Raw genomic sequence first — 26,182 nt, 5'->3', positions numbered from 1 at the left:
ACATAGGTAGGAATTTCATCAGCCCTGTAGCAGATGCTGGGTAACAGCGAATGGTTGGCCAGTGCTCCTTTTTACAGAGGCCCCAGGAGAAGAAAAATGACCTTGTTAACTGATAGATACCAAGTTAGACGGATACTGTTTATTAATACTGATAAGTTGACCCTTTATTTAGGCATTTCTCCTGCATAACTACTATACAATGATTAAAATCAGAACATTTAACAGTACTACAGTAGTATGATCTAATAGTAGTCCCTACTCAAATTTTGTCAGTTGCCTCATTAATGTTCTTTTTTTTTTTTAAAGATTTTATTTATTTATTTGAGAGAGAGAATGAGAGATAGAGAGCACGAGAGGGAAGAGGGTCAGAGGGAGAAGCAGACTCCCTGCCGAGCAGGGAGCCCGATGCGGGACTCGATCCCGGGACTCCAGGATCATGACCTGAGCCGAAGGCAGTTGCTTAACCAACTGAGCCACCCAGGCGCCCACCTCATTAATGTTCTTTATGAGTGTTATTTTTTTTTTCTAGCTCAGGATCCTAACTAGGATCATGCATTATATTTAGTTGGTCATAATCTCTTTAGTCTCCTTTAATTTGAAAGTTTCTCACCTTCAGTGTGTGTGTGTGTGGGCATGTGTGTTTCTTGACCTTGACGTTTTTTAAAAGTATACGCCAGTTATACTGTAGAATGTTACCCAGTTAGGATTCCCTGATATTTCCTAGGAAGGAAGGAGCTTGTGGACAGGAGGACCACAGAAGTGATGCTCCATTCTCAATGTGTCATTATCCGGAAATGCATATTGATGATTCATTCCAGTATTGGTGATGTTAATTTTGATCACCTTAATAAGGTGGTATCTACCAGACTGGGCCACTATAAATTCAGTTGTCTCTTTGTAATTAGTAAATAGTGTGTAAGGCATTAAACTTTTGTCTACTAATATTGGCATCCTTTGATGATTTTCTAATTCCTTCTATATTTTAGTTAGCATTCCATGAAAAAAAAACCTCGTCCTCCCTCCTCATTTATTTATTCATTAATTTTTATCATAAGGACTCATGACTTGATGTTATTCAGTAAGTTGTAATACATTATTGATTGCTCAAAATGTTCCCTGTTTGGTGAGTAGGAGACCCTGTTTCTTGCATTGTTTTGATCCTTCTTTGAGCATTTTCTTATTTTCTAGACAAAAAGATCTTTCACTGTCATCTTACACTTTACCTGCCCCAGCCCTGGAACGAGCCATCTTTCCGAAGAGTCCCGGTTCTTTTTTGAGGAGAATGGCATTCAGAAACCAAAATCTGCTTATAGGGTATGCTTTGTTATGGGGGTATTATTTTTCCTAGACTTTCTCAGTGGTCAGAGCTAGCAAATCAATCTATCCATTAATGTGGATTATATTTTTATATATGTTATGTTTATATTACATATAAAAAATATATATTTTAAACTACCTTCTTGCTAATGCCTCCCATTCCGCTCTACCACTTCAGTTTTCCATTTAGACTTGCCCCTTCTTAATTTTGTAATTCTCTTCTGGCGGTGAGAAATCTGATTGTCAGTATTTTTTAATATGTATCTGTTTTGCAGATATTTTTTCCTATATAAGGCTTTTCTATTTAGTTTCTTAATGTAGTGTTTGATGAGTAGAAGCTTTTAATTTTGATGAAAATGAATCTCGCTATCTTTCATTTTATGGTTTTTGTTTTCTGTGTCCTAAGTAGTTATTGCCTACCCCTTAGTCATAGATATTCTTCTGTTTTCTTCCTCAAAATGTCATCGTTTTACGTTTTATGTCTCAATTTAATTTTATATCTCAAACCAATTCTTGCATATGATGTAAGTATTGACGTTCCTTTTTTTCCCTTATGGATGTTCCTGCTTTCTGTGTTGTTTTCCATTCATCGGTCTATCTTAATCCAGTACTATACTCCTACTGCGGTCTTGAAGCCAGATAGTGTAAGACCTTCACCTTTGTTCTTTTTTAATATTATTGTTATTGTAGGTCCTTTGCTTTCCCATATACGTTTTGGAATGAGATTGTCAATTTTCCTTAAATAGGCCTACTGGGATTCTGACTGGGATATTATTAAATCTGTAGATAAATTTAAGAAGAATTGGTATCTTAATCGGGACCTTATATGATGTCATAAAATATTGAATCTTCCAACCTGTGAACATGGGTTGAATCTTTTACTTATTTATTTATTTATTAGGTCCTTTTTTCTCAACAATGCTTTATAAATTTCATTGTAGGGTTTTTGTGAGTCTTTTGTCACATTTATTACTAAATATTATAGGGGTTTTGATGTTACTGTAAGTGAAGTTATTTTTCTAAATTTGATTTTCTGGGGCACCTGGGTGGCTCAGTTGGTTAAATGTCCACTCCTGATTTCAGCTCAGGTCACGATCTCAGGGTCATGAGCTTGATCCCTGAGTTGGGCTCCATGCTAGGTGTAAAGCCTGCTTAAGATTATCTCTCTCCTTCTGCCCCTCCTCCTGCTTGTGCACGTACATGCACACACACTCTCTAAAAAAATAATAATTTTTATTTTCCAAGTTTACTAGAAATACAGTTGATTTTTGTCCAATGACCTTGTATCCTGAGACCTTGATAAATTCACTCGTTAATTCTAGTAGTTATTTGTAGATTGATTGTTTTCTTCATATCCAGTTATATTGTCTATGAATAGAAATACATTTTATATCCTTCCAAATTTTAGGCCTTTTAATTTTTTTTTCTTGCCTTATTGCATTAGCTAGGACTTCCAATACAGTGTTCAATAAAAGGAGTGGGGCAGGTATCCTTGCTTTGTTCCCAGTCTTGGCAGAAAGTAATTTACTCTTTCACCTTTAGGAATGATGTTAGTTGTAGGTTTTTCATAGATGCCCTTTATCAGGTTGAGGAAGTTCACTTTTATTCCTAGTTTCCTGACAGTTTTTATCATGAATAGATTTAAATTCTGTTAAATATTATTTCTACAAAGGTAAAGGTGATCATATGTTATCATATGTGAATTACTGTTATGATAGTGAATTATAATAGTGGAACCAGCCATTTTTCTCCATTCTGTTATAAAAATTCTTAAAAGTAAATTTGTTAATATTTGTCAAAGATATTTGTGTCTCTGGTCTCTAAGTTTTTTTGCTTATAACATCCTTGTGTGGTTTTGGCATCAGGATTATGTGATGCCATAAAATGTTTTAGGAAGTGTTCTCTCTTATTTTTCTGAAACTTTATATAAGATTTATATTATTTCTTCAATATTTGATATCATTCATCAGTGAAGTCATCTGGGTGGGCCAGGAGTTTTCTTCTTAGGAAGATTTTAATTAGAAATTCATATTTTTGAACAGATACATGTCTTCTCAATATAATTTTGTTTTGTATTTTTCATTATTGGTGATGTTGACATGTTCTTACATGCTTAACTGTCATTCATATTTCCTTGAACTTTCTTGTCTTTTATCCTGTCTTTTCACTGCATTGTTGGTCTTTTTCTTACTAATTTGTAGGACCTCTCAATGGTTAGGGAATAGCTTTGAATGATGAATATTTTTATTTTTCTCATTTATTTTTGTTTTTGTAAATTATTTTGCTTTATGGTAGTTCTTGTTGTGTAGCAATCTTTTCTTTTATGACTTTTCCATTCATCTAAGAATGACATTCTCCATCGCAAGAAATTTCTCCATATTTTCCTCTAGTGAATGTGTACTTTCATTTTTAATATGTAAATATACAGTTCATCTGGAGTTTATTTTGGTTTAATTATGTGAAGTACAGATCCACACATACATGTACCCACATTTAAAAAAAAAAAAAGGCTAACCAGTTATCCTAATGCCATTTTTTAAATAATACCTCTTTTGCCTACTGATAATTTATGCTGCTTTATCATATACTAATTTCTTGTTTGAGTTTGAGTCTGTCTCTGAACTTTCTGGGCTATTCCATTGATCTGCTTTTTCATCCAGTAGCATCACATTTGTTTTAATCATCTTAGCTTCTGAATATGTTTTAATATATGAGTAAAAGTTCACAGTTTTGTCCACGCCTTGACTCAGCCTCCACTATTTCCCTTTCTCCTACGCTTAACAACCTTGTTAATTGTTAGAAATATTTTTCAAGCACCTTATTTGGATATACGTTTTTTCCTCCTTTTCTGTAGTGGGGAGGCTCAAGTGGTGGTTGAAAGTCTTGAGATAGGTGACCAGGGCTTCAAATAGCCTTTAGGTCATGTTTATGTGAACAAGAAAAAGATTGCCTCTTCTAGACAGATGAATTAGGGAAAAAGTACCTTTTCCTGAAAGATTCAGTCTTGTACCTGATTACACAGTTGCTAGGGCTGGCTTTTGTCTCTATTCACACCTTTGGGCAGTGCTCAAAATGAACCACTTTACAATCATAACAATCTCGAATTATACTGCATCATATAAATAATAGTGGAACCAGCCACTTTTTTTTATTTATTTACATAAATAATGTAGTCAGTGAAAGAATTACCAGGAAAGCCAGATGCATATTCCTTCCCTTGCCGCCTCCTCCCCATCTGAGCTGTTAGCCCCAGAGCTGGCTAATTACATCATTCAATAATGTGCTTCCTTAAGTCGGGATACAAGTGGCTGTTCACACTAAATAACTCCCTGCCTTCAGGGATGCCCAGATTGGGATGAGAGTAAATAAACCTCTTGAAAGTCCAGTTGGCCACCCATCAATTGGATTGACACTGTGGGTCATCATGGTGAAGGTCAAATAATAATAATTACTTGTACCTGTCCAAAAGTACATCGTCATCTCATTGTTGTTATCGTCCCCTTGAAAAAGCTTGCAAAACTGAAGGGGCAGGTATTGTTCTTGCCCTTCTTTTGTGGGTGAAGGAAGTCAGCCAGAGGAGAAACTTTTCCAAAGTCAAAACAGCTAGTAAGTGACAGCTCACTTGACCTTAGATCTTTTGAAGTTTGAGGTTCTTCCTCTAAGCCTGAAAGAACACTTATTTCCCATATCACAGCATCTCATAAAAACATTATTTGTCAACTCCACATTCAGGCAGATTAAATGTGTATCATCATTAAATTGTGGTGATATGTTTCATCCTCCTGAAAGTATACTCATATTTTTGGCATGTTCATATCACCTTCCTTAGTGTGCCAAAGTCTTGATATCTTATCACTACAAGATAGTACAGATTCTTTTTAATTTGTTTTGATATCTGCATATTTGGCAGCAGTAAATTTGATTTTGACTGGAGGCACTTTTGACTTTGAACAAAATGCGTTTCTGGAGAGCCAGCAATCCAAGGTGAATTTTTTGAAAATAATGATTATATCTTATTTGATTTTGTATTCCCAGCACTTATCTGTGCCTGGAACATAGCTGACCCTCAATAAATATTTGTTGAATGAATGATGGGACAAAGTCTATAGCAAATTAATGCCACCCAAGATCCTGACTGTGTACACGTTGCTTTTGTTTATACATTATTTGAACCCACTTAATAAGTAAGGATACATTTTTTAGGCAGTTTCAAATAAGTTTCTTTGTGAAACAGAGTAGGGAAGTAGTGTGGTTGGTAGTAAGCCCTAGACTGGAAGTGGAAGTTCCCTGTGGTTCTCCAAAAATGATGATAGTCTGATCCTGGTCAGGTCACTTAGCCTTGCTGACCTCAGTTTTCTCATCTTTAAAATAAAGATTGAAAGTTGTATAGAAATCACTTAGCTCATACATGTAGAAATGTTCTAGAAAGGTTAAAAGCATTGTAAAGGTACAAAGGGGCACTGCTTTCTTGATGGCTTTCCCTAGAGCTCTGAGCCACAGTTTGGGAATGTTTGGGGTCCCTTTTGCCATAAAATTCAGCATGTTTTTTACAATGAAGAAAGGTTCATGAACCTAGTGGTAACACAGAGCACGTTTCTGGTTCCTTCTGTATTGCTGCCTCTTCTGTAGTTCAATAACATTTTCCTTGTCATTCATGTCTCTGCCTATAACTATGAACTGAGTCAACAGCAGATACATAGAAGATGAAAAAGCACATGGTGCCACTTTGGGGACCTCCACCTCCATTCAAATCCTGGCCTTGGGAAAGGTGCTGTTCAACTCCTTTATTAGCGGTAGGAGTTGGGGCAGTTGTGTGTATACTACCTCTAGTGGTCCTTGAGGGAAGCTGATAGAGATACCCATTTCCTTGACACATTAGGATTGGGTCAGACAAGAAAGCTGTCGGTCTTAGAAATAGGAGGAAGCAATATTATATCTGATTTGTCAAATCCAGTATCTTATCATTTCATTGAAAATAAAAGAGCTGCCATATAGGTAGATATATGTACTCCATCAAATTGTCACTCCTTTCTTTTGTTCTTCATGATTTACTTGTAATGTCCTAACATCTTTCGTTTATTTTTTTATCCATTCCAGCAAGGCCTGTTCTTTCTCCCTCCACATTCTTGTGTCTTCCACTTCTCTGTCCTATAAAATGTAATCCTGGGTCAAGCTCTAACCTGCTTTCTTTTTTTATTTCTGGTGTCCATATTCAAATTTTGTTTATACCAATCTTCAAAGAAGAAAAAATATTATTAATGGATTTCAAATCAGAATCCTGCTTTCATTTCAAAATTCTACTCAGTGGTTTCAAATAAGGTATTTGACCTTAGTTAAATTCATTAATGTCATAGATTTGAAGTCATATTCTTGGTTTTCCTAATAGAACCAAGCTCTTTTTTAATTAAGACACTAGATATTGCTTGTATTTTACAAGTTACATATATGGCTCCTTGGATTAACAATTCCCAGTGGTAAAATAAAAGCGTGGACGTTATTATCTACTTATTTTATAACTCTGAGACATCTGTCCAAATAAACTTTCTTTATCGAGGTGATAAAGCAACATGACTCATACATTGACATTCATCAGTAGGTCCACTATCATTTACTAGATTATAAATTAGAAGAGGAATAAAATGGTTATCCAATCTCCCCACTCCTAATGGCTCAGTCCTGTTCTTGATGCCACATATTTCAAGGATAGACCAGACTGTTTATACAATTTGGTTCCAACCTAATTTTCCAGCCTTGGTATCACTAATCCCTAAAAAAACCCCTACATTTATGGAATTATCGTTCCTGGCTCATTCAGTTTGTATAACAAGTATTAATTGTATTTCCTCTGTAAACAGGGCCCTGCTCTTGCCCTAGGAATTCATTCCTTTCCCTTTAAGTGTTTGCCAAATATTAAGTGTCCAGACTCCATGATCCCATTTCACATCACTGCAGCCAGTAAAAATCCTCTGACTTGCACAGGAGTAGCATTTAGTTTGCATCACTCAGGTTACATTGGTCACATGTGGCCTAGCTTTGTGATAATATCAAATTGTGAGATTATCTGCATTTTGAGTAAACCTTTTCTAATAAAACAATAATTAGCAAAGGGCCTTAAAAAGTACCCTACATGTAATAAGTGTTCAATAATTGCCTGTTAAATAAATGAGTACCTGCAACACTTCTTCCATGAAGTCTTGTTGCTCTCTTTCTTTAACTTTTTTTATCATTATGTTAATCACCATACATCACATCATTAGTTTTTGATGTAGTGTTCCATGATTCATTGTTTGTGCATAACACCCAGTGCTCCACACAGAACGTGCCCTCTTTAATACCCATCACCAGGCTAACCCATCCCCCCACCCCCCTCCCTTCCAGAACCCTCAGTTTGTTTTTCAGAGTCCATCGTCTCTCATGGTTCGTCTCCCCCTCCGATTTACTCCCCTTCATTCATCCCCTCCTGCTATCTTCTCTTTTTTTCTTAACATATATTGCATTGTTTCAGAGGTACAGATCTGTGATTCAACAGTCTTGCACAATTCACAGCGCTCACCATAGCACATACCCTACCCAATGTCTATCACCCAGCCACCCCATCCCTCCCACCCCCCACCACTCCAGCACCCCTCAGTTTGTTTCCTGAGATTAAGAATTCCTCATATCGGTGAGGTCATATGATACATGTCTTTCTCTGATTGACTTATTTCACTGAGCATAACACCCTCCACTTCCATCCACGTCGTTGCAAATGGCAAGATCTCATTCCTTTTGATGGCTGCATAATATTCCATCGTGTATATATATACCACTTCTTCTTTATCCATTCATCTGTCGATGGACATCTTGGCTCTTTCCACAGTTTGGCCATTGTGGACATTGCTGCTATAAACATTGGGGTGCACGTACCCCTTCGGATCCCTACATTTGTATCTTTGTGGTAAATACCCAGTAGTGCAATGGCTGGATCGTATGGTAGCTCTATTTTCAACTGTTTGAGGAACCTCCCTACTGTTTTCCAGAGTGGTTGCACCAGCTTGCATTCCCACCAACAGTGTAGGAGGGCTCCCCTTTCTCCGCATCCCCGCCAACATCTGTCGTTTCCTGACTTGTTAATTTTAGCCATTCTGACTGGTGGGAGGTGGTATCTCATTGAGGTTTTGATTTGGATTTCCCTGATGCCGAGCAACGTTGAGCACTTTTTCATGTGTCTGTTGGCCATTTGGATGTCTTCTCTGGAAAAATGTCTGTTCATGTCTTCTGCCCATTTCTTGATTGGATCATTTGTTCTTTGGGTGTTGAGTTTGATAAGTTCTTTATAGATTTTGATACTAGCCCTTTATCTGATATGTCATTTGCAAATATCTTCTCCCATTCTGTCAGTTGTCTTTTGGTTTTGTGGACTGTTTCTTTTGCTGTGCAAAAGCTTTTGATCTTGATGAAATCCCAATAGTTCATTTTTGCCCTTGCTTCCCTTGCCTTTGGCGATGTTTCTAGGAAGAAGTTGCTGTGGCTGAGGTCGAAGAGGTTGCTGCCTGTGTTCTCCTTTAGGATTTTGATGGACTCCTGTCTCACGTTTAGGTCTTTCAACCATTTGGAGTCTTATTTTTGTGTGTGGTGTAAGGAAGTGGTCCAGTTTCATTCTTCTGCATGTGGCTGTCCAATTTTCCCAACACCATTTGTTGAAGAGACTTTTTTCCATTGGACATTCTTTCCTGCTTTGTCAAAGATTAGTTGACCATAGAGTTGAGGGTCCATTTCTGGGCTCTCTATTCTGTTCCATTGATCTATGTGTCTGTTTTTGTGCCAGTACCATACTGTCTTGATGATGACAGCTTTGTAACAGAGCTGGAAGTCCGGAATTGTGATGCTGCCAGCTTTGCTTTTCTTTTTCAAGATTCCTCTGGCTATTCGGGGTCTCTTCTGGTTCCATACAAATTTTAGGATTATTTGTTCCATTTCTTTGAAAAAAGTGGATGGTATTTTGATGGGGATTGCATTGAATGTGTAGATTGCTCTAGGTAGCACTGACATCTCCACAATGTTTGTTCTTCCAATCCATGAGCACGGAACGTTTTTCCATTTCTTTGTGTCTTCCTCAGTTTCTTTCATGAGTATTTTATAGTTTTCTGAGTACAGATCCTTTGCCTCTTTGGTTAGATTTATTCCTAGGTATCTTACGGTTTTGGGTGCAATTGTAAGTGGGATCGACTCCTTCATGTCTCTCTCTTCTGTCTTGTTGCTGGTGTATAGGAATGCCACTGATTTCTGTGCATTGATTTTATATCCTGCCACTTTACTGAATTCCTGTATGAGTTCTAGCAGTTTTGGGGTGGAGTCTTTTGGGTTTTCCACATAAAGTATCATATCATCTGCAAAGAGTGAGAGTTTGACTTCCTCTTTGCCCATCTGGATGCCTTTGATTTCTTTTTGTTGTCTGATTGCTGTGGCTAGGACTTCTAACACTATGTTGAATAGCAGTGGTGAGAGTGGACATCCCTGCCGCGTTCCTGACCTTAGGGGGAAAGCTCTCAGCTTTTCCCCATCGAGAATGATATTCGCTGTAGGTTTTTCATAGATGGCTTTTATGATATTGGGGTATGTACCCTCTATCCGTATACTCTGAAGAGTTTTGATCAAGAACGGATGCTGCACTTTGTCAAATGCTTTTTCTGCATCTATTGAGAGGATCCTATGATTCTTGTTCTTTGTTTTGTTAATGTATTGTATCACGTTGATTGATTTGCGGGTGTTGAACCAACCTTGCAGCCCAGGGATAAATCCCACTTGGTCATGGTGAATAATCCTTTTAATGTACTCTTGGATCCTATTGGCTAGTATTTTGGTGAGAATTTTTGCATCCATGTGCATCAAGGATATTGGTCTGTAATTCTCCTTTTTGATGGGGTCTTTGTCTGGTTTTGGGATCAAGGTAATGGTGGCCTCATAAAATGAGTTTGGAAGTTTTTCCTTCCATTTCTATTTTTTGGAACAGTTTCAGGAGAATAGGTATTAATTCTTCTTTAAATGTTTGGTAGAATTCCCCTGGGAAGCCATCTGGCCCTGCGCTTTTGTTTGTTGGGAGATTTTTGATGACTGCTTTAGTTTCCTTAGTGGTTATAGGTCTGTTCAGGGTTTCTGTTTCTTCCTGGTTCAATTTTAGTAGTTGATACATCTCTAGGAATGCATCCATTTCTTCCAGATTATCTAATTTGCTGGCATAGAGTATGTAGTAGTAGTTCTTTACAATTGCTCGTAGTATGTTCTTTACAATTGTTTGTATTTCTTTGGTGTTGGTTGTGATCTCTCCTCTTTCATTCATGATTTTGTTGATTTGGGTCGTTTCTCTTTTCTTTTTGATAAGTCTGGCCAGGGGTTTATCAGTCTTGTTAATTCTTTCAAAGAACCAGCTCCTAGTTTCGTTGATCTGTTCTACTGTTCTTTTGGTTTCTATTTCATTGATTTCTGCTCTGATCTTTTTATTTCTCTTCTCCTGCTGGGTTTAGGCTTTATTTGCTGTTTTTACTCTAGCTCCTTTAGGTGTAGGGTTAGGTTGTGTATTTGAGATCTTTCTTGTTTCTTGAGAAAGGCTTGTATTGCTATATACTTTCCTCTTAGGACTGCCTTGGCTGCATCCCAAAGATTTTGAACAGTTGTGTTTTTGTTTTCATGGGTTTCCATGAACTTTCTTAATTCTTCTTTAGTTTCCTGGTTGACCCATTCATTCTTTAGTAGGATGCTCTTTAGCCTCCATGTATTTGAGTTCCTTCCGACTTTCCTCTTGTGATTGAGTTCTAGTTTCAAAGCATGGTGGTCTGAAAATATGCAGGGAATAATCCCAATCTTTTCGTACCGGTTGAGACCTGATTTGTGACCTAGGATGTGATCTATTCGGAGAATGTTCCATGGGCACTAGAGAAGAATGTGTATTCCGTTGCTTTGGGATGGAATGTTCTGAATATGTCTGTGAAGTCCATTTGGTCCAGTGTGTCATTTAAAGTCCTTATTTCCTTGTTGATCTTTTGCTTAGATGATCTGTCCATTTCAGTGAGAGCGGTGTGAATGTCCCCACTATTATTGTATTGTTGTCAATGTGTTTCTTTGCTTTTGTTATTAACTGGCCTATATAATTGGCTGCTCCCATGTTCGGGGCATAGATATTTACAATTGTTAGATCTTCTTGTTGGATAGACCCTTTAAGTAGGATATAGTGTCCTTCCTCATCTCTTATTACAGTCTTTGGTTTAAAATCTCATTTGTCTGATATAAGGATTGCCACCCCAGCTTTCTTTTGGTGTCCATTAGCATGGTAAATGGTTTTCCACCCCCTCACTTGCAATGTGGGGGTGTCTTTGGGTCTAAAATGAGTCTCTTACAGACAGCATATCGATGGGTCTTGTTTTTTAATCCAATCTGATAGCCTGTGTCTTTTGATTGGGGCATTTAGCCCATTTACATTCAGGGTAACTATTGAAAGATATGAATTTAGTGCCATTGTTTTGCCTGTAAGGAGACTGTTACTGTATATTGTCTGTATTCCTTTCTGGTCTATGCTGCTTTTAGGCTCTCTCTTTGCTTAGAGGACCCCTTTCCGTATTTCTTGTAGGGCTGGTTTCATGTTTGCAAATTCCTTTAGTGTTTGTTTGTCCTGGAAGCTTTTTATCTCTCCTTCTATTTTCAGTGACAGCCTAGCTGGATATAGTATTCTTGGCTGCATATTTTTCTCGTTTAGTGCTCTGAAGATATCATGCCAGCCCTTTCTGGCCTGCCAGGTCTCTGTGGATAGGTCTGTTGCCAATCTAATGTTTCTACCATTATAGGTTACATATCTCTTCTCCCGAGCTGCTTTCAAGATTTTCTCTTTGTCTCTGAGACTCGTAAGTTTTACTATTAGATGTCGGGGTGTTGACCTATTTTTACTGATTTTGAGAGGGGTTCTCTGTGCCTCCTGGATTTTGATGCCTGTTTCCTTCCCCACATTAGGGAGGTTCTCTGCTATAATTTGCTCCAATATACCTTGTGCCCCTCTCTCTCTTTCTTCTTCTTCTGGGATCCCAATTATTCTAATGTTGTTTCGTCTTATCGTATCGCTTATCTCTCGAATTCTGCCCTCGTGATCCAGTAGTTGTTTATCTCTCTCTTTCTCAGCTTCTTTGTTTTCCATCATTTGGTCTTCTATATCGCTAATTCTCTCTTCTGCCTCATTTATCCTAGCAGTTAGAGCCCCCATTTTTGATTGCACCTCATGAATAGCCTTTTTGATTTCGATTTGGTTAGATTTTAGTTCTTTTATTTCTCCAGGAAGGGTGTCTCTAATAACTTCCATGCTTTTTTCAAGCCCAGCTGGTATCTTTAAAATCATGATTCTGAACTCTAGGTCCGACATCATACTAATGTCCGTATTGAGTAGGTCCCTGGCAGACGGTACTACCTCTTGTTCTGTTTGTTGAGGTGATTTTTTTCGTCTTGTCATTTTGTCCAGAGGAGAATAGATGAATGAGAGAACAAAATGCTAACAGGTTAACAACGTCCCCAGCAAATACACTCTAAACAAATCAGAAAAGACCTGAAATCAGGGGAAAAGAAAGAGAAAAAAAAGAAAAAGAAAAAGATAAAAACAAAAAAAAACAGAATATGATCAGATATGATCAGGCTGGTGCATAGATCGGTGCCACACACTAGATTTTGGGGGTATTTTGGTCTGTTAGAAGAAAGTGCCTCCTAAAATTTTAAAGAAAGAAAGACTTATATATGTACAAAATCAGGGTTGAATCGATGAAGGGATGGAAGATGACTTCAGTAAGTGGTCACTTTTCTGTTCAGAGAGTTGTTGCTATTCTTTTCTTCGATCTCCTGTTGAGTTTGTAGGTGTTCAGAATGGTTTGATTCCTATTCAGCTGAATTCCTGAGACCAGACGAAATCCAGGTCTCGTACTCCTCCGCCATCTTGTTCCCCCCCCCCGTAGTAATTTTCTTGTAAATTCAATCCATATAGAAGTACAGAGAAGTAAAAATCACCTGAATTCTCACGACCAAGAGCTAGTTTTCCACTGTTTATTTAACCAATCCTCTGGTCATTTAACTAATCTCCTAATACCGGGCATATTTTACTTTTAAAAACAAAAGTATAGCTAATTTTCTTGACCTATGTACAGATTTTTCCTTAGGATAAATTCTTTCCAAAAAGTACCAATTAAAATTTGTTGAGAATATCTGTTGCTATGAGAATGAATGCTGCTGAACTTTTAATCATCCTCTAGATGACAGGCAAAAAGTATTTCATTATGTTATTTATTTGCATATTTTACTTAGTGGTAAGGCTGAACATCTTTTCATATGCTTACTGGGTATTTGCCTTCCTTGTTTCTAGAACTGCCTTTGTAGTTCTTTTCTACTGAATGTTTACCTTCCTATTTTACTTATAATTTAGAACTAATTACTAAGTTTATTAATAAACAACTAATGTTTTAATTACTTTTTTTAAAGATTTATTTATTTATTTATTTATTTGACAGAGAGAGAGAGACAGCAAGAGAGGGAACACAAGCAGGGGGAGTCGGAGAGGGAGAAGCAGACCTCCTGCTGAGCAGGGACCCCCCCTCCCACCGATGCAGGGCTCGATCCCAGGACCCTGGGATCATGACCTGAACCGAAGGCAGATGCTTAACAACTTAGCCACCGAGACACCCCTAATTACTCCTATTTTTTGCATCATATTACTTAGATTAAGGAATTTTGTATTTTACTTTTTAAACATTCTTATGAACAAATCTCTTGTCTTTTACTGTATGATTTTAGATATTTATGTCATGTTCAGAAAGGTCTCTATGTGTCAAGATTACAAGCATTTGCCTATTATATTTTCACATACTAAGATGGTTTCAGTTTTTAAATTTAAATCTTTAGTCACTTGGAATCCATTCTGGTATGAGGATACAGGAAAGCCTGAAGAGTATCTTCCCATTACATATTTCTTATGTTACATGTCCAGTCCTCGAGGCACTGATTTTTGTTTTCCCTTCTGCTTTATTTCTCCTTTCTATCTACTGACTCCTAATTTTAAGATAATCACACATATGTTTTTGACTGTGTTCTGAGTGAAACAAGGCTCCGCTTACAACATATATCATAGAGAGAAAAGTTTATCACAATATAATTAGAAAGGGATTATATCCTGCTCCTTATCCTACAGTCTTTTTAAAAAAATCTTTTTGTGCTAAAAACAGTACAGAGATAAAATGGCTGGCCAATGAGAGAAAGTGTAAAATCACTACATAATAAAATATGTATCAGATATAAAAGAATCTCATCTAACAGTGAAGTACTCAAGTAGTCAAAGTGTTATTACAAGTAATTAGATGGTTCAAAATATATATGGAATACTGAGCCGGTGTTTCCAGGGCAACAAAACAACCAAGTTTCATAGTACTTTCTACAATAATTAACTAAATCATTTACATTTAAGTGGCACCTTCCCCATGCTTCTAAAGATTGCTACATTGGTGTGATTAAAATGTGATCAGGAGATGGGATCGGGAGCAAGATGGCGGAGGAGTAGGAGACCTAAATTTCGTCTGGCCCCAGGAATTCAGCTAGATAGTTATCAAACCATTCTGGACACCTACAAACACAACAGGAGAACGAAGAAAAGAATAACAGCAATTCTATGAACAGAAAAGCAACCACTTTCTGGAAGAGTATATTTTTTCTGGGGTCATTGTTACTCTTTTAGCATTTTGTTCTCTTATTCATCTATTCTTCTCTGGACAAAATGACAAAACAGAAAAACTCAAAAAACTTCAAAAAAAAGAACATGAGGTAGTACTGACTGCCAGGGACCTAATCAAAATGGACATTAGTAAGATGTCGGAACTAGAGTTCAGAATGATGATTATAAAGACACTAGCTGGGCTTAAAAAAAGCAGAGAAGATACTAGAGAATCCCTTTCTGGAGAATTAAAAGAACTAAAATCTAACCAAGTTGAAATAAAAAAGGCTATTAATGAGGTGCAATAAAACATGAAGGCTCTAACTGCTAGGATAAATGAGGCAGATGTAGTCCATAGGCCCTGGTTTGCCAACCTATCGGGACTTCATCAAGATAAAAAGTTTTTGCACAGCAAAGGAAACAGTCAACAAAACCAAAAGCAACTGACAGAATGGGAGAAGATATATGCAAATGACATATCAGATAAATGGCTAGTATCCAAAATATGTAAAGAACTTACCAAACTCAACACCCAAAGAACAAGTAATCCAATCAAGAAATGGGCAGAAGACAGGAACAGACACATTTCTGCAAAGAAGACATCCAAATGGCCAACAGACACATGAAAAAGTGATCAACAGCAATTGGCATCAGGGAAATACAAATCAAAATCTCAACGAGATACACCTCACACCAGTCAGAATGGCTACGATTAACAAGTCAGGAAACGACAGATGCTGGCGAGGCTGCAGAGAAAGGGGAACCCTCTTACACTGTTGGTGGGAATGCAAGCTGGTGCAGCCACTCTGGAAAACAGTATGGAGGTTTCTCAAAAAGTTGAAAACAGAGCTACCCTACGACTCAGCAATTGCACTACTGAGTGTTTACCCCAAAGATACAAGCGTAGTGATCCGAAGGGGCACGTGCACCCCAATGTTTACAGCAGCAATGTCCACAACAGCCAAACTATGGAAAGAGCCTAGATGTCCATCAACAGATTAATGGATAAAGAAGATGTGGTATATATATACAATTGAGTATTATGCAGCTATCAAAAAAAATGAAATCTTGCCATTTGCAATGATGTGGATGGAACTAGAGGGTATTATGCTAAGCAAAATAAGTCAATCAGAGAGACAAGTGTCACATGATCTCACTGATATGATCAATTTGAGAAACAAGACAGAGGATCATAGGGGAAGGGAGGGAAAAATGAAGCAAGATGAAACCAGAGAGGGAGACAAGCCAAAAGAGACTCTTAATCTCAGGAAACAAACAGCGTTGCTGGAGTGGAGGAGGGTGGGAAGGACGGGGTACTGGGTGATGGACATTGGGGAGCGTATGTGCTATGGTGAGCGTGTGAATTGTGTAAGACTGATGAATCACAGACCTGTAACCCTGAAACAAATAATACATTATATGTTAATAAAAAAATGTGATCAGAAAACTGTAACTTAAAAATATGTGTCTTCAGCTGCTATACAATCATGGGGGGAGAAAAAAAACCCCAAAGCAAAAAACTTTGCATTCTGGAGGCTGCACTCCATTTTTATACTAGATTATGCAAGAATAACAACAGTAGAAAAACTGAAAAACAAAACAAAACACTTTTTGGCAGCAATAGCTCTGATACTCATGTAGTATTTATGAGTATTATGAGAGAAGTGCTGATATGTAGTATCCCTATCATGAAGCAAAACAAGGATTAGTCATAATTATCCACAATTTCTTTCTTGTCCATTGCCCATTACCCCACACTTCACCACTGCCTTAAGACAAACATAACACAGATTTCATTTGTAGGCCAGTTCCCAACTGTTGGCAATGGTCAGTATATCGCTGTGTTGAGAAGGAGTCTAAGGCTCAGTCACAACAGCTGAAATGCATCCATGATCAAAGAGTAATGTCTGTCAAGAGTAGAGAACAATTAGATAAGTACAAATATATTATCTGCCATACCTACAAAAAAACACCACTCTCCTCTGCTCCTAAAATCCTTCCATTCATTAAGTTCAAACACATACACCCATGCATGCTACACTCACTAAGTTCTATTTGGGAAAACTGGTATGGCATAATGGTTAAAAAATTGGGCTTTAATTCTCTGGCCTAGCTTTGACTCCATGGTCAGCTACTTCGTACCTAGCTGTGGGGAATTTTAGGCAAGCTACTTAATTTTTTCTGATTCTTGATATCCTTATCTACAAAATGAGGAAAATAAAAGTTCCACTTTAAAGGTTTTATGGCAACTCAATCCATAACATGCGATCATGTGGTCAGTACTCAGGCCTGTTGCTACTATCACCTCTATTAAGTTACCATTTTTGTGGGGCTTGTTATCTTGTAGCATCCTCTCCCCCCTCACCAAAAAATACCCACACCAATAAGCAAACTCAGAAAAAGCATTCCAAAGCTCAGCAATAACAATGCAGCAAACAGTAAATACTCACTGGATACTAGGCTTTGCTGAATGCTAGAGACACAAAAACAAATACGACAAAGCCACCCCTGGACTGCTGTTGCATACTCCATTAGAAGAAAACCAAGTGTTACATGAAAATCTACACTCTAGTCAACATTAATGAACAAATTCTCCATAAGGAACAAGGGTAATGAAAGCAAGTGGATGGAAGAAAAGGAGAGAGCTCCAACCTACTGACGGAAGGGGGAAGGTACTCTTCATAGGAATTCTCCCAGGAATAAAGTGACAGGCCTTCACGCCTGCCTCTCATAACCTGTGTGGTGGGGTGGCAGGCTTTTATGCCTGTTTCTGTACCTGTGTGATGGTGAATTTTATGTGTCAACTTGATTGGGCCACACAGGGTATTCAGATATTTGGGTAACATTATTTTGGTATGTCTGTGCAGGTGTTCCTGGATAAGACTAACATTTGAATCAGCAGACCAAAAAAAAGACTGCCCTCCTCAGTGTAGGCGGGTCTTAACCAATCTGTTAAAATCCTGAATAGAACAAAAAAGGCTGAGTGAGAGAAGATTCTCTCTTTCCTAACTATCTTTGAGCTGGAACATCAGTTTTCTCTTGCCTTTGGACTCAGACTGGAACTAAACCATTGGCTCTCCTGGGTTTTCAGCTTGCTGGCCCACCCTGCAGATCTTGTCACTTCCCAGCCTGCATAACCACATGAGCCAACTCTTTACAGCAAAACAATTTCTCAGTCTCTCTCCCTCTCTTGATATATATATATATATATATATATATATAACATGATAGGATATATATATCATATATATATGATAGGACATAAATAATAAATATAAATAATAGGGCATTTTATTAATCAGAACCAACAGGAGATACACACACACAATAATATGGATGAACCTTGAAAACATTTATGTGTGCGTGTGTGTGTGTGTGTGTGTGTGTGTGTGTGTGTGTGTGTGTATATCTCCTAATCTCTGGAGAACTCAGACTAATAGAATCTGTAAGTACTGACTGAAACCGCTATTTGGTTCAATAATTTTCATGACTGGGTTCACCACATACCCCACCCCCACAAAGAAAACAAAGTTAAGGTTTCTGCCCTTTGGCTACAAGGTACCAAGTTTCATGGTATGAAAAGCACTGTGGTTTGCAACGCCTCTTAAAACAAAACATTTCTCCCTGATCATCTCCTAGGGCTTTTCTCTATCAGTAAAACAGTGAATTTAGCACATTAGACCATAAGGTCTTTGAGGGCAGGCACTCTTCAGTATTTTTGACAGTATCCAGTTTGTGCATAATTGGAACATGAACTCAAAATGGATCAGTGATCTAAATATAAAACCTAAACCCATTAAACTCTTAGAAGAAAACATGGGGTAAATCTTCATGACACTGGATTTAGCAATGGATTCTTACATATAATTAAAAGAATGAGTAACAAAAGAAAAAAACCCAGGTAATTGGAAATCATCAAAATCAAACTCCTGTGCATTAAAGGGCACTACCAAGAAGGCAAAAAGACAACCTTCGTTGTGGGAGAAAATATTTACAAATCATATATTAATAAGGGTCTATTAATAAGAATATATAAAGAACTCTTACAATTCAACAAAGAACCTATTTAAAAAATTGCAAAGCAGTTCAATAGACATTTCTCTAAAGATATACAAATGACAAAAAAAAATATGAAAAGATGATTAACATTAGTCATTAAGGAAACGCAAATCAAAATCACAATGGAATAATACTTCATACCCACTAGAAGCACAATTATAGAAAAATGGAAAGCTGGTGAGGATGTGGAAAAAATGGAACCTTTGTACATTGCTGGTGGGAAAGTAAAAAGGTTTACCCACTGTGTAAAATTTGGCAGAGTTTGGCAGTTCCTCAAAAAGCTAAACAGAGGGAAGCCTGGGTGGCTCAGTCAGTAGAGCATCCAACTCTTAATTTCGGTTCTGGTCATGATCTCAGGGTCCTGGGATCGAGCCATAGGGCAGGCTCCGAGCATTGACAGGGAGTCTGCTTAAGGATTCTCTCCCTCTCCCTCTGCCTCTCTTCCTGCTCACACATGTGCTTTCTCTCTCTCAAATAAATAAATCTTAAAAAAAAAAAGCTAAACAGAATTACCACATGATCCAGCAATTCTACTCCTAGGTTCATACCCAAAAGAACTGAAAGCAGATACTCAAATACAGGTACACATATATTTATAATGGCACTATTCATAGTAGCCAAAAGGTGGAAACAACATAACTGCAATCAACAGATGAATGGACAAACAACTGTAGTATATTCTTACAATGGAATATTGTTCAGCCACAAAAAGGACTGAAGTGTTGATATATGCTGTAATATGGATGAACCTTGAAAACATTATTCTAAGTGAAAGAAGTCAGATACAAAAGGTCACATACTGTATGATTCTATTTATATGAAATATAAAGAATAGGTAAATCCACAGACATGAGAAGTATAGTTGCCCGGGGTTGGAGAGAAAGGGTAATGAAGAACAACTGCTTCATGAGTATAGGGTTTCCTTTGGGGGTGATGAAAATGTTTTGGAACTAGACAGAGGTGGTTATTGCACAAAACTGAATATACTCAATGTCACTGAATTCTTCACTTTGCTTAATTTTTTAAAAAAATAATGTTTATTTTTGTTATATAAATTTCATTAAAAAAAAAGATATGGTGTGTGCTGGGTTGAATGGTGTGTGTCCCTTCCCCCCATACAATGAAATCCTAATCTCCAGTACCTGTGAATGTGACCTTATTTGGAAATAGGGCCCTTGCAAATGTCATCAAGTTAAGATGAGGTCATTAGGGGAGCCTTAGTCTATTACAACTGATGTCCTTAAGACAGACAGATAGAAAGACGTAGACACACAGAAAGGTATGTGATTGGAGTGATATATCTAAAAGCCAACTCCAACGATTAATGAAAACATTAGAAGCTAAGAGAAACGCATGGAACAGATTCTCCCTTAGAATCTCTAGACAGACCATGGCCCCTACTGACACTTTCATCTCAGACTTCTAGTCAGAACTGTTAGAAAATAAATTTCTGTCATTTGAAGCTACCTAGTTTGTGGTACTTTGTTATAGCAGCCCCATGAAACTAACACATAATGGACAAGCAGGTAGTGGGCTTAGAGAAGGAAATAAGGATAAAGCTGGAAGGGAACTAGATTGTGAAGAGAGCCCAAACAGGAAATTCAGAGTATCTCTATGGGGAGAACTGGAAAAAAATGCTTAACATAGCAACAAGACGGTGATGGGCAAGATGGCCAGAGGAGTAGGAGACCTGGATTTAGTCTGGTCTCAGGAATTCAGCTGGATAGGGATCAAACCATTCTGAACACCTACAAACTCAACAGGAGATCGAAGAAAAGAATAGCAACACATCTCTGAACAGAAAAGCGGCCACTTTCTGGAAGGTAGGACGTGCGGAGAAGCGAATCCGAGGAGATATTCGGGAGGATAGACGGCGGGGAGGGGGCCTCCGTCAGCCCCTTCTGGCAAGTGATAGAGCGGAGCACAAAATCAGAACTTTTAGAAGTCGGCTCTGCTGAGGGACGTAGCTCCAGTGGCTAAGCAGGGGGTGGAACCCTCGCAGGACAGTGTGGTCTCAGGACCCTCGGGGTCACAGAAAGACCGGGGGTGCCTGAGTGCGGCAGAGCTCCCAGGTATCGGAGCGGGGAAGCCGGCTGCAGAGACGGAGCCGAGGCGCGGGCTCTCAGCTCGGGATTGCCATAAACTGTGATCCGCGGCCCAGTCGGGCCACTGCTCCTCCAGCAGGGACCCAACAAGCGGCAGAGCCGGGGAGACTCCCCTTCCTCCCCCGGGAGGAGCGGCACGGAGCGCACCGCGGGGATCTGCTGGGTTTGGAAACTCCACACGGGGTCAGGTGCCAGAGAGAAACGCTGGGTCACAGGCCGGGTGAGCACGGAGTGCGTCCGGAGACCGGGGACACGGGAGAGACTGACTGCTTTTCTCTGGGGGCGCACTGAGGAGCGGGGGCCCCCGAGTTGTTGGCTCCTCCCAGGCTGAGATTGGGAGGCCACCACTTTCACTTTCATCCTCCAAAGCTGTACGGAAACCTTACAGGGAACAAAAGCTCCCGAGAGCAAACCCAAGCGGATTGCTTAGCCCGCCCAGCAAGGGCAGGGCAATTCCGCCTCTGGCAAAGACATTTGGGAACCACGGCAACAAGCCCCTTCCCCAGAAGATCAGCACAAACAGCCAGCAAGCCAAGACCAAGTTTACCGATCAATGAGAACGGGAGAACTCCAGTGCTAGGGGAATACTTGCATATAGAATTCATGGCTTTTTTACCATGATTCATTAGTCTTTCAAAGTTAATTTTTGTAACTGTTTTTTTTTGAATTTTTCTTTTTCCCTTTTTCAACCAACATCTTATCAGTCCCTTTTTTAAAAAAACATTTTTATTTTTCATGTTTAGAGTCACATTCTATCCCTCATAGTAGTTACCCTTATTTTTAGCATATATATAAGTTGTTCTCTCTTTAAAATTTTGAGATACAGTTTCTTCTAACATATGAAAATATACCCTAAAACTCTAGTATATGGCTTTTTTCCACTCTCCTGCCTGATCACATTCTCTCCCCTATTTTTTCTTTCTTTCTTTTTTTTAATCCTCTTCTCTTTTTTCAAACACCTTATCAATTCGTTTTTTAAAATTTTTTATAATTTTCATCTTTACAGTCATCTTCCATCCCTTCATCGATTCAACCCTGATTTTGTACATATATAAGTCTTTCTTTCTTTAAAATTTTAGGAGGCACTTTCTTCTAACAGACCAAAATACCCCCAAAATCTAGTGTGTGGCACCGATCTATGCACCAGCCTGATCATATCTGATCATATTCTGTTTTTTTTTGTTTTTATCTTTTTCTTTTTCTTTTTTTTCTCTTTCTTTTCCCCTGATTTCAGGTCTTTTCTGATTTGTTTAGAGTGTATTTGCTGGGGACGTTGTTAACCTGTTAGCATTTTGTTCTCTCATTCATCTATTCTCCTCTGGACAAAATGACAAGACGAAAAAAATCACCTCAACAAACAGAACAAGAGGTAGTACCGTCTGCCAGGGACCTACTCAATACGGACATTAGTATGATGTCGGACCTAGAGTTCAGAATCATGATTTTAAAGATACCAGCTGGGCTTGAAAAAAGCATGGAAGTTATTAGAGACACCCTTCCTGGAGAAATAAAAGAACTAAAATCTAACCAAATCGAAATCAAAAAGGCTATTCATGAGGTGCAATCAAAAATGGGGGCTCTAACTGCTAGGATAAATGAGGCAGAAGAGAGAATTAGCGATATAGAAGACCAAATGATGGAAAACAAAGAAGCTGAGAAAGAGAGAGATAAACAACTACTGGATCACGAGGGCAGAATTCGAGAGATAAGCGATACGATAAGACGAAACAACATTAGAATAATTGGGATCCCAGAAGAAGAAGAAAGAGAGAGAGGGGCACAAGGTATATTGGAGCAAATTATAGCAGAGAACCTCCCTAATGTGGGGAAGGAAACAGGCATCAAAATCCAGGAGGCACAGAGAACCCCTCTCAAAATCAGTAAAAATAGGTCAACACCCCGACATCTAATAGTAAAACTTACGAGTCTCAGAGACAAAGAGAAAATCTTGAAAGCAGCTCGGGAGAAGAGATATGTAACCTATAATGGTAGAAACATTAGATTGGCAACAGACCTATCCACAGAGACCTGGCAGGCCAGAAAGGGCTGGCATGATATCTTCAGAGCACTAAACGAGAAAAATATGCAGCCAAGAATACTATATCCAGCTAGGCTGTCACTGAAAATAGAAGGAGAGATAAAAAGCTTCCAGGACAAACAAACACTAAAGGAATTTGCAAACATGAAACCAGCCCTACAAGAAATACGGAAAGGGGTCCTCTAAGCAAAGAGAGAGCCTAAAAGCAGCATAGACCAGAAAGGAATACAGACAATATACAGTAACAGTCTCCTTACAGGCAAAACAATGGCACTAAATTCATATCTTTCAATAGTTACCCTGAATGTAAATGGGCTAAATGCCCCAATCAAAAGACACAGGCTATCAGATTGGATTAAAAAACAAGACCCATCGATATGCTGTCTGTAAGAGACTCATTTTAGACCCAAAGACACCCCCACATTGCAAGTGAGGGGGTGGAAAACCATTTACCATGCTAATGGACACCAAAAGAAAGCTGGGGTGGCAATCCTTATATCAGACAAATGAGATTTTAAACCAAAGACTGTAATAAGAGATGAGGAAGGACACTATATCCTACTTAAAGGGTCTATCCAACAAGAAGATCTAACAATTGTAAATATCTATGCCCCGAACATGGGAGCAGCCAATTATATAGGCCAGTTAATAACAAAAGCAAAGAAACACATTGACAACAATACAATAATAGTGGGGACATTCACACCGCTCTCACTGAAATGGACAGATCATCTAAGCAAAAGATCAACAAGGAAATAAGGACTTTAAATGACACACTGGACCAAATGGACTTCACAGACATATTCAGAACATTCCATCCCAAAGCAACGGAATACACATTCTTCTCTAGTGCCCATGGAACATTCTCCGAATAGATCACATCCTAGGTCACAAATCAGGTCTCAACCGGTACGAAAAGATTGGGATTATTCCCTGCATATTTTCAGACCACCATGCTTTGAAACTAGAACTCAATCACAAGAGGAAAGTCGGAAGGAACTCAAATACATGGAGGCTAAAGAGCATCCTACTAAAGAATGAATGGGTCAACCAGGAAACTAAAGAAGAATTAAAAAAGTTCATGGAAACCCATGAAAACAAAAACACAACTGTTCAAAATCTTTGGGATGCAGCCAAGGCAGTCCTAAGAGGAAAGTATATAGCAATACAAGCCTTTCTCAAGAAACAAGAAAGATCTCAAATACACAACCTAACCCTACACCTAAAGGAGCTAGAGTAAAAACAGCAAATAAAGCCTAAACCCAGCAGGAGAAGAGAAATAAAAAGATCAGAGCAGAAATCAATGAAATAGAAACCAAAAGAACAGTAGAACAGATCAACGAAACTAGGAGCTGGTTCTTTGAAAGAATTAACAAGACTGATAAACCCCTGGCCAGACTTATCAAAAAGAAAAGAGAAACGACCCAAATCAACAAAATCATGAATGAAAGAGGAGAGATCACAACCAACACCAAAGAAATACAAACAATTGTAAAGAACATACTACGAGCAATTGTAAAGAACTACTACTACATACTCTATGCCAGCAAATTAGATAATCTGGAAGAAATGGATGCATTCCTAGAGATGTATCAACTACTAAAATTGAACCAGGAAGAAACAGAAACCCTGAACAGACCTATAACCACTAAGGAAACTAAAGCAGTCATCAAAAATCTCCCAACAAACAAAAGCGCAGGGCCAGATGGCTTCCCAGGGGAATTCTACCAAACATTTAAAGAAGAATTAATACCTATTCTCCTGAAACTGTTCCAAAAAATAGAAATGGAAGGAAAAACTTCCAAACTCATTTTATGAGGCCACCATTACCTTGATCCCAAAACCAGACAAAGACCCCATCAAAAAGGAGAATTACAGACCAATATCCTTGATGCACATGGATGCAAAAATTCTCACCAAAATACTAGCCAATAGGATCCAAGAGTACATTAAAAGGATTATTCACCATGACCAAGTGGGATTTATCCCTGGGCTGCAAGGTTGGTTCAACACCCGCAAATCAATCAACGTGATACAATACATTAACAAAACAAAGAACAAGAATCATAGGATCCTCTCAATAGATGCAGAAAAAGCATTTGACAAAGTGCAGCATCCGTTCTTGATCAAAACTCTTCAGAGTATACGGATAGAGGGTACATACCCCAATATCATAAAAGCCATCTATGAAAAACCTACAGCGAATATCATTCTCGATGGGGAAAAGCTGAGAGCTTTCCCCCTAAGGTCAGGAACGCGGCAGGGATGTCCACTCTCACCACTGCTATTCAACATAGTGTTAGAAGTCCTAGCCACAGCAATCAGACAACAAAAAGAAATCAAAGGCATCCAGATGGGCAAAGAGGAAGTCAAACTCTCACTCTTTGCAGATGATATGATACTTTATGTGGAAAACCCAAAAGACTCCACCCCAAAACTGCTAGAACTCATACAGGAATTCAGTAAAGTGGCAGGATATAAAATCAATGCACAGAAATCAGTGGCATTCCTATACACCAGCAACAAGACAGAAGAGAGAGACATGAAGGAGTCGATCCCACTTACAATTGCACCCAAAACCGTAAGATACCTAGGAATAAATCTAACCAAAGAGGCAAAGGATCTGTACTCAGAAAACTATAAAATACTCATGAAAGAAACTGAGGAAGACACAAAGAAATGGAAAAACGTTCCGTGCTCATGGATTGGAAGAACAAACATTGTGGAGATGTCAGTGCTACCTAGAGCAATCTACACATTCAATGCAATCCCCATCAAAATACCATCCACTTTTTTCAAAGAAATGGAACAAATAATCCTAAAATTTGTATGGAACCAGAAGAGACCCCGAATAGCCAGAGGAATCTTGAAAAAGAAAAGCAAAGCTGGCAGCATCACAATTCCGGACTTCCAGCTCTGTTACAAAGCTGTCATCATCAAGACAGTATGGTACTGGCA

The 26,182-nt window shown here is 38.5% G+C and overlaps 1 protein-coding gene across 4 annotated transcripts in view; it reads left to right on the top strand.

Moving 5' to 3' along the window:
• Positions 1-26,182, top strand: part of MRPS27 (mitochondrial ribosomal protein S27) — a 105,340-nt gene that overhangs the window by 36,938 nt on the left and 42,220 nt on the right. For 2 of the 4 annotated variants that reach the window (XM_027604570.2, XM_027604568.2), the window contains one exon: positions 1,189-1,314. The exons of the other annotated variants lie outside the window; for them this stretch is intronic. In XM_027604570.2, coding sequence (XP_027460371.1) covers positions 1,189-1,314 — 126 coding nt within the window. The remainder of the gene's footprint in view (positions 1-1,188; positions 1,315-26,182) is intronic. 4 annotated transcript variants of the gene reach the window in all.

Source organism: Zalophus californianus, chromosome 5, assembly GCF_009762305.2.
Source record: "Zalophus californianus isolate mZalCal1 chromosome 5, mZalCal1.pri.v2, whole genome shotgun sequence".
In the NCBI taxonomy this organism is placed as follows: domain Eukaryota; kingdom Metazoa; phylum Chordata; class Mammalia; order Carnivora; family Otariidae; genus Zalophus; species Zalophus californianus.
This window is presented reverse-complemented; position numbering and strand designations above follow the sequence as displayed.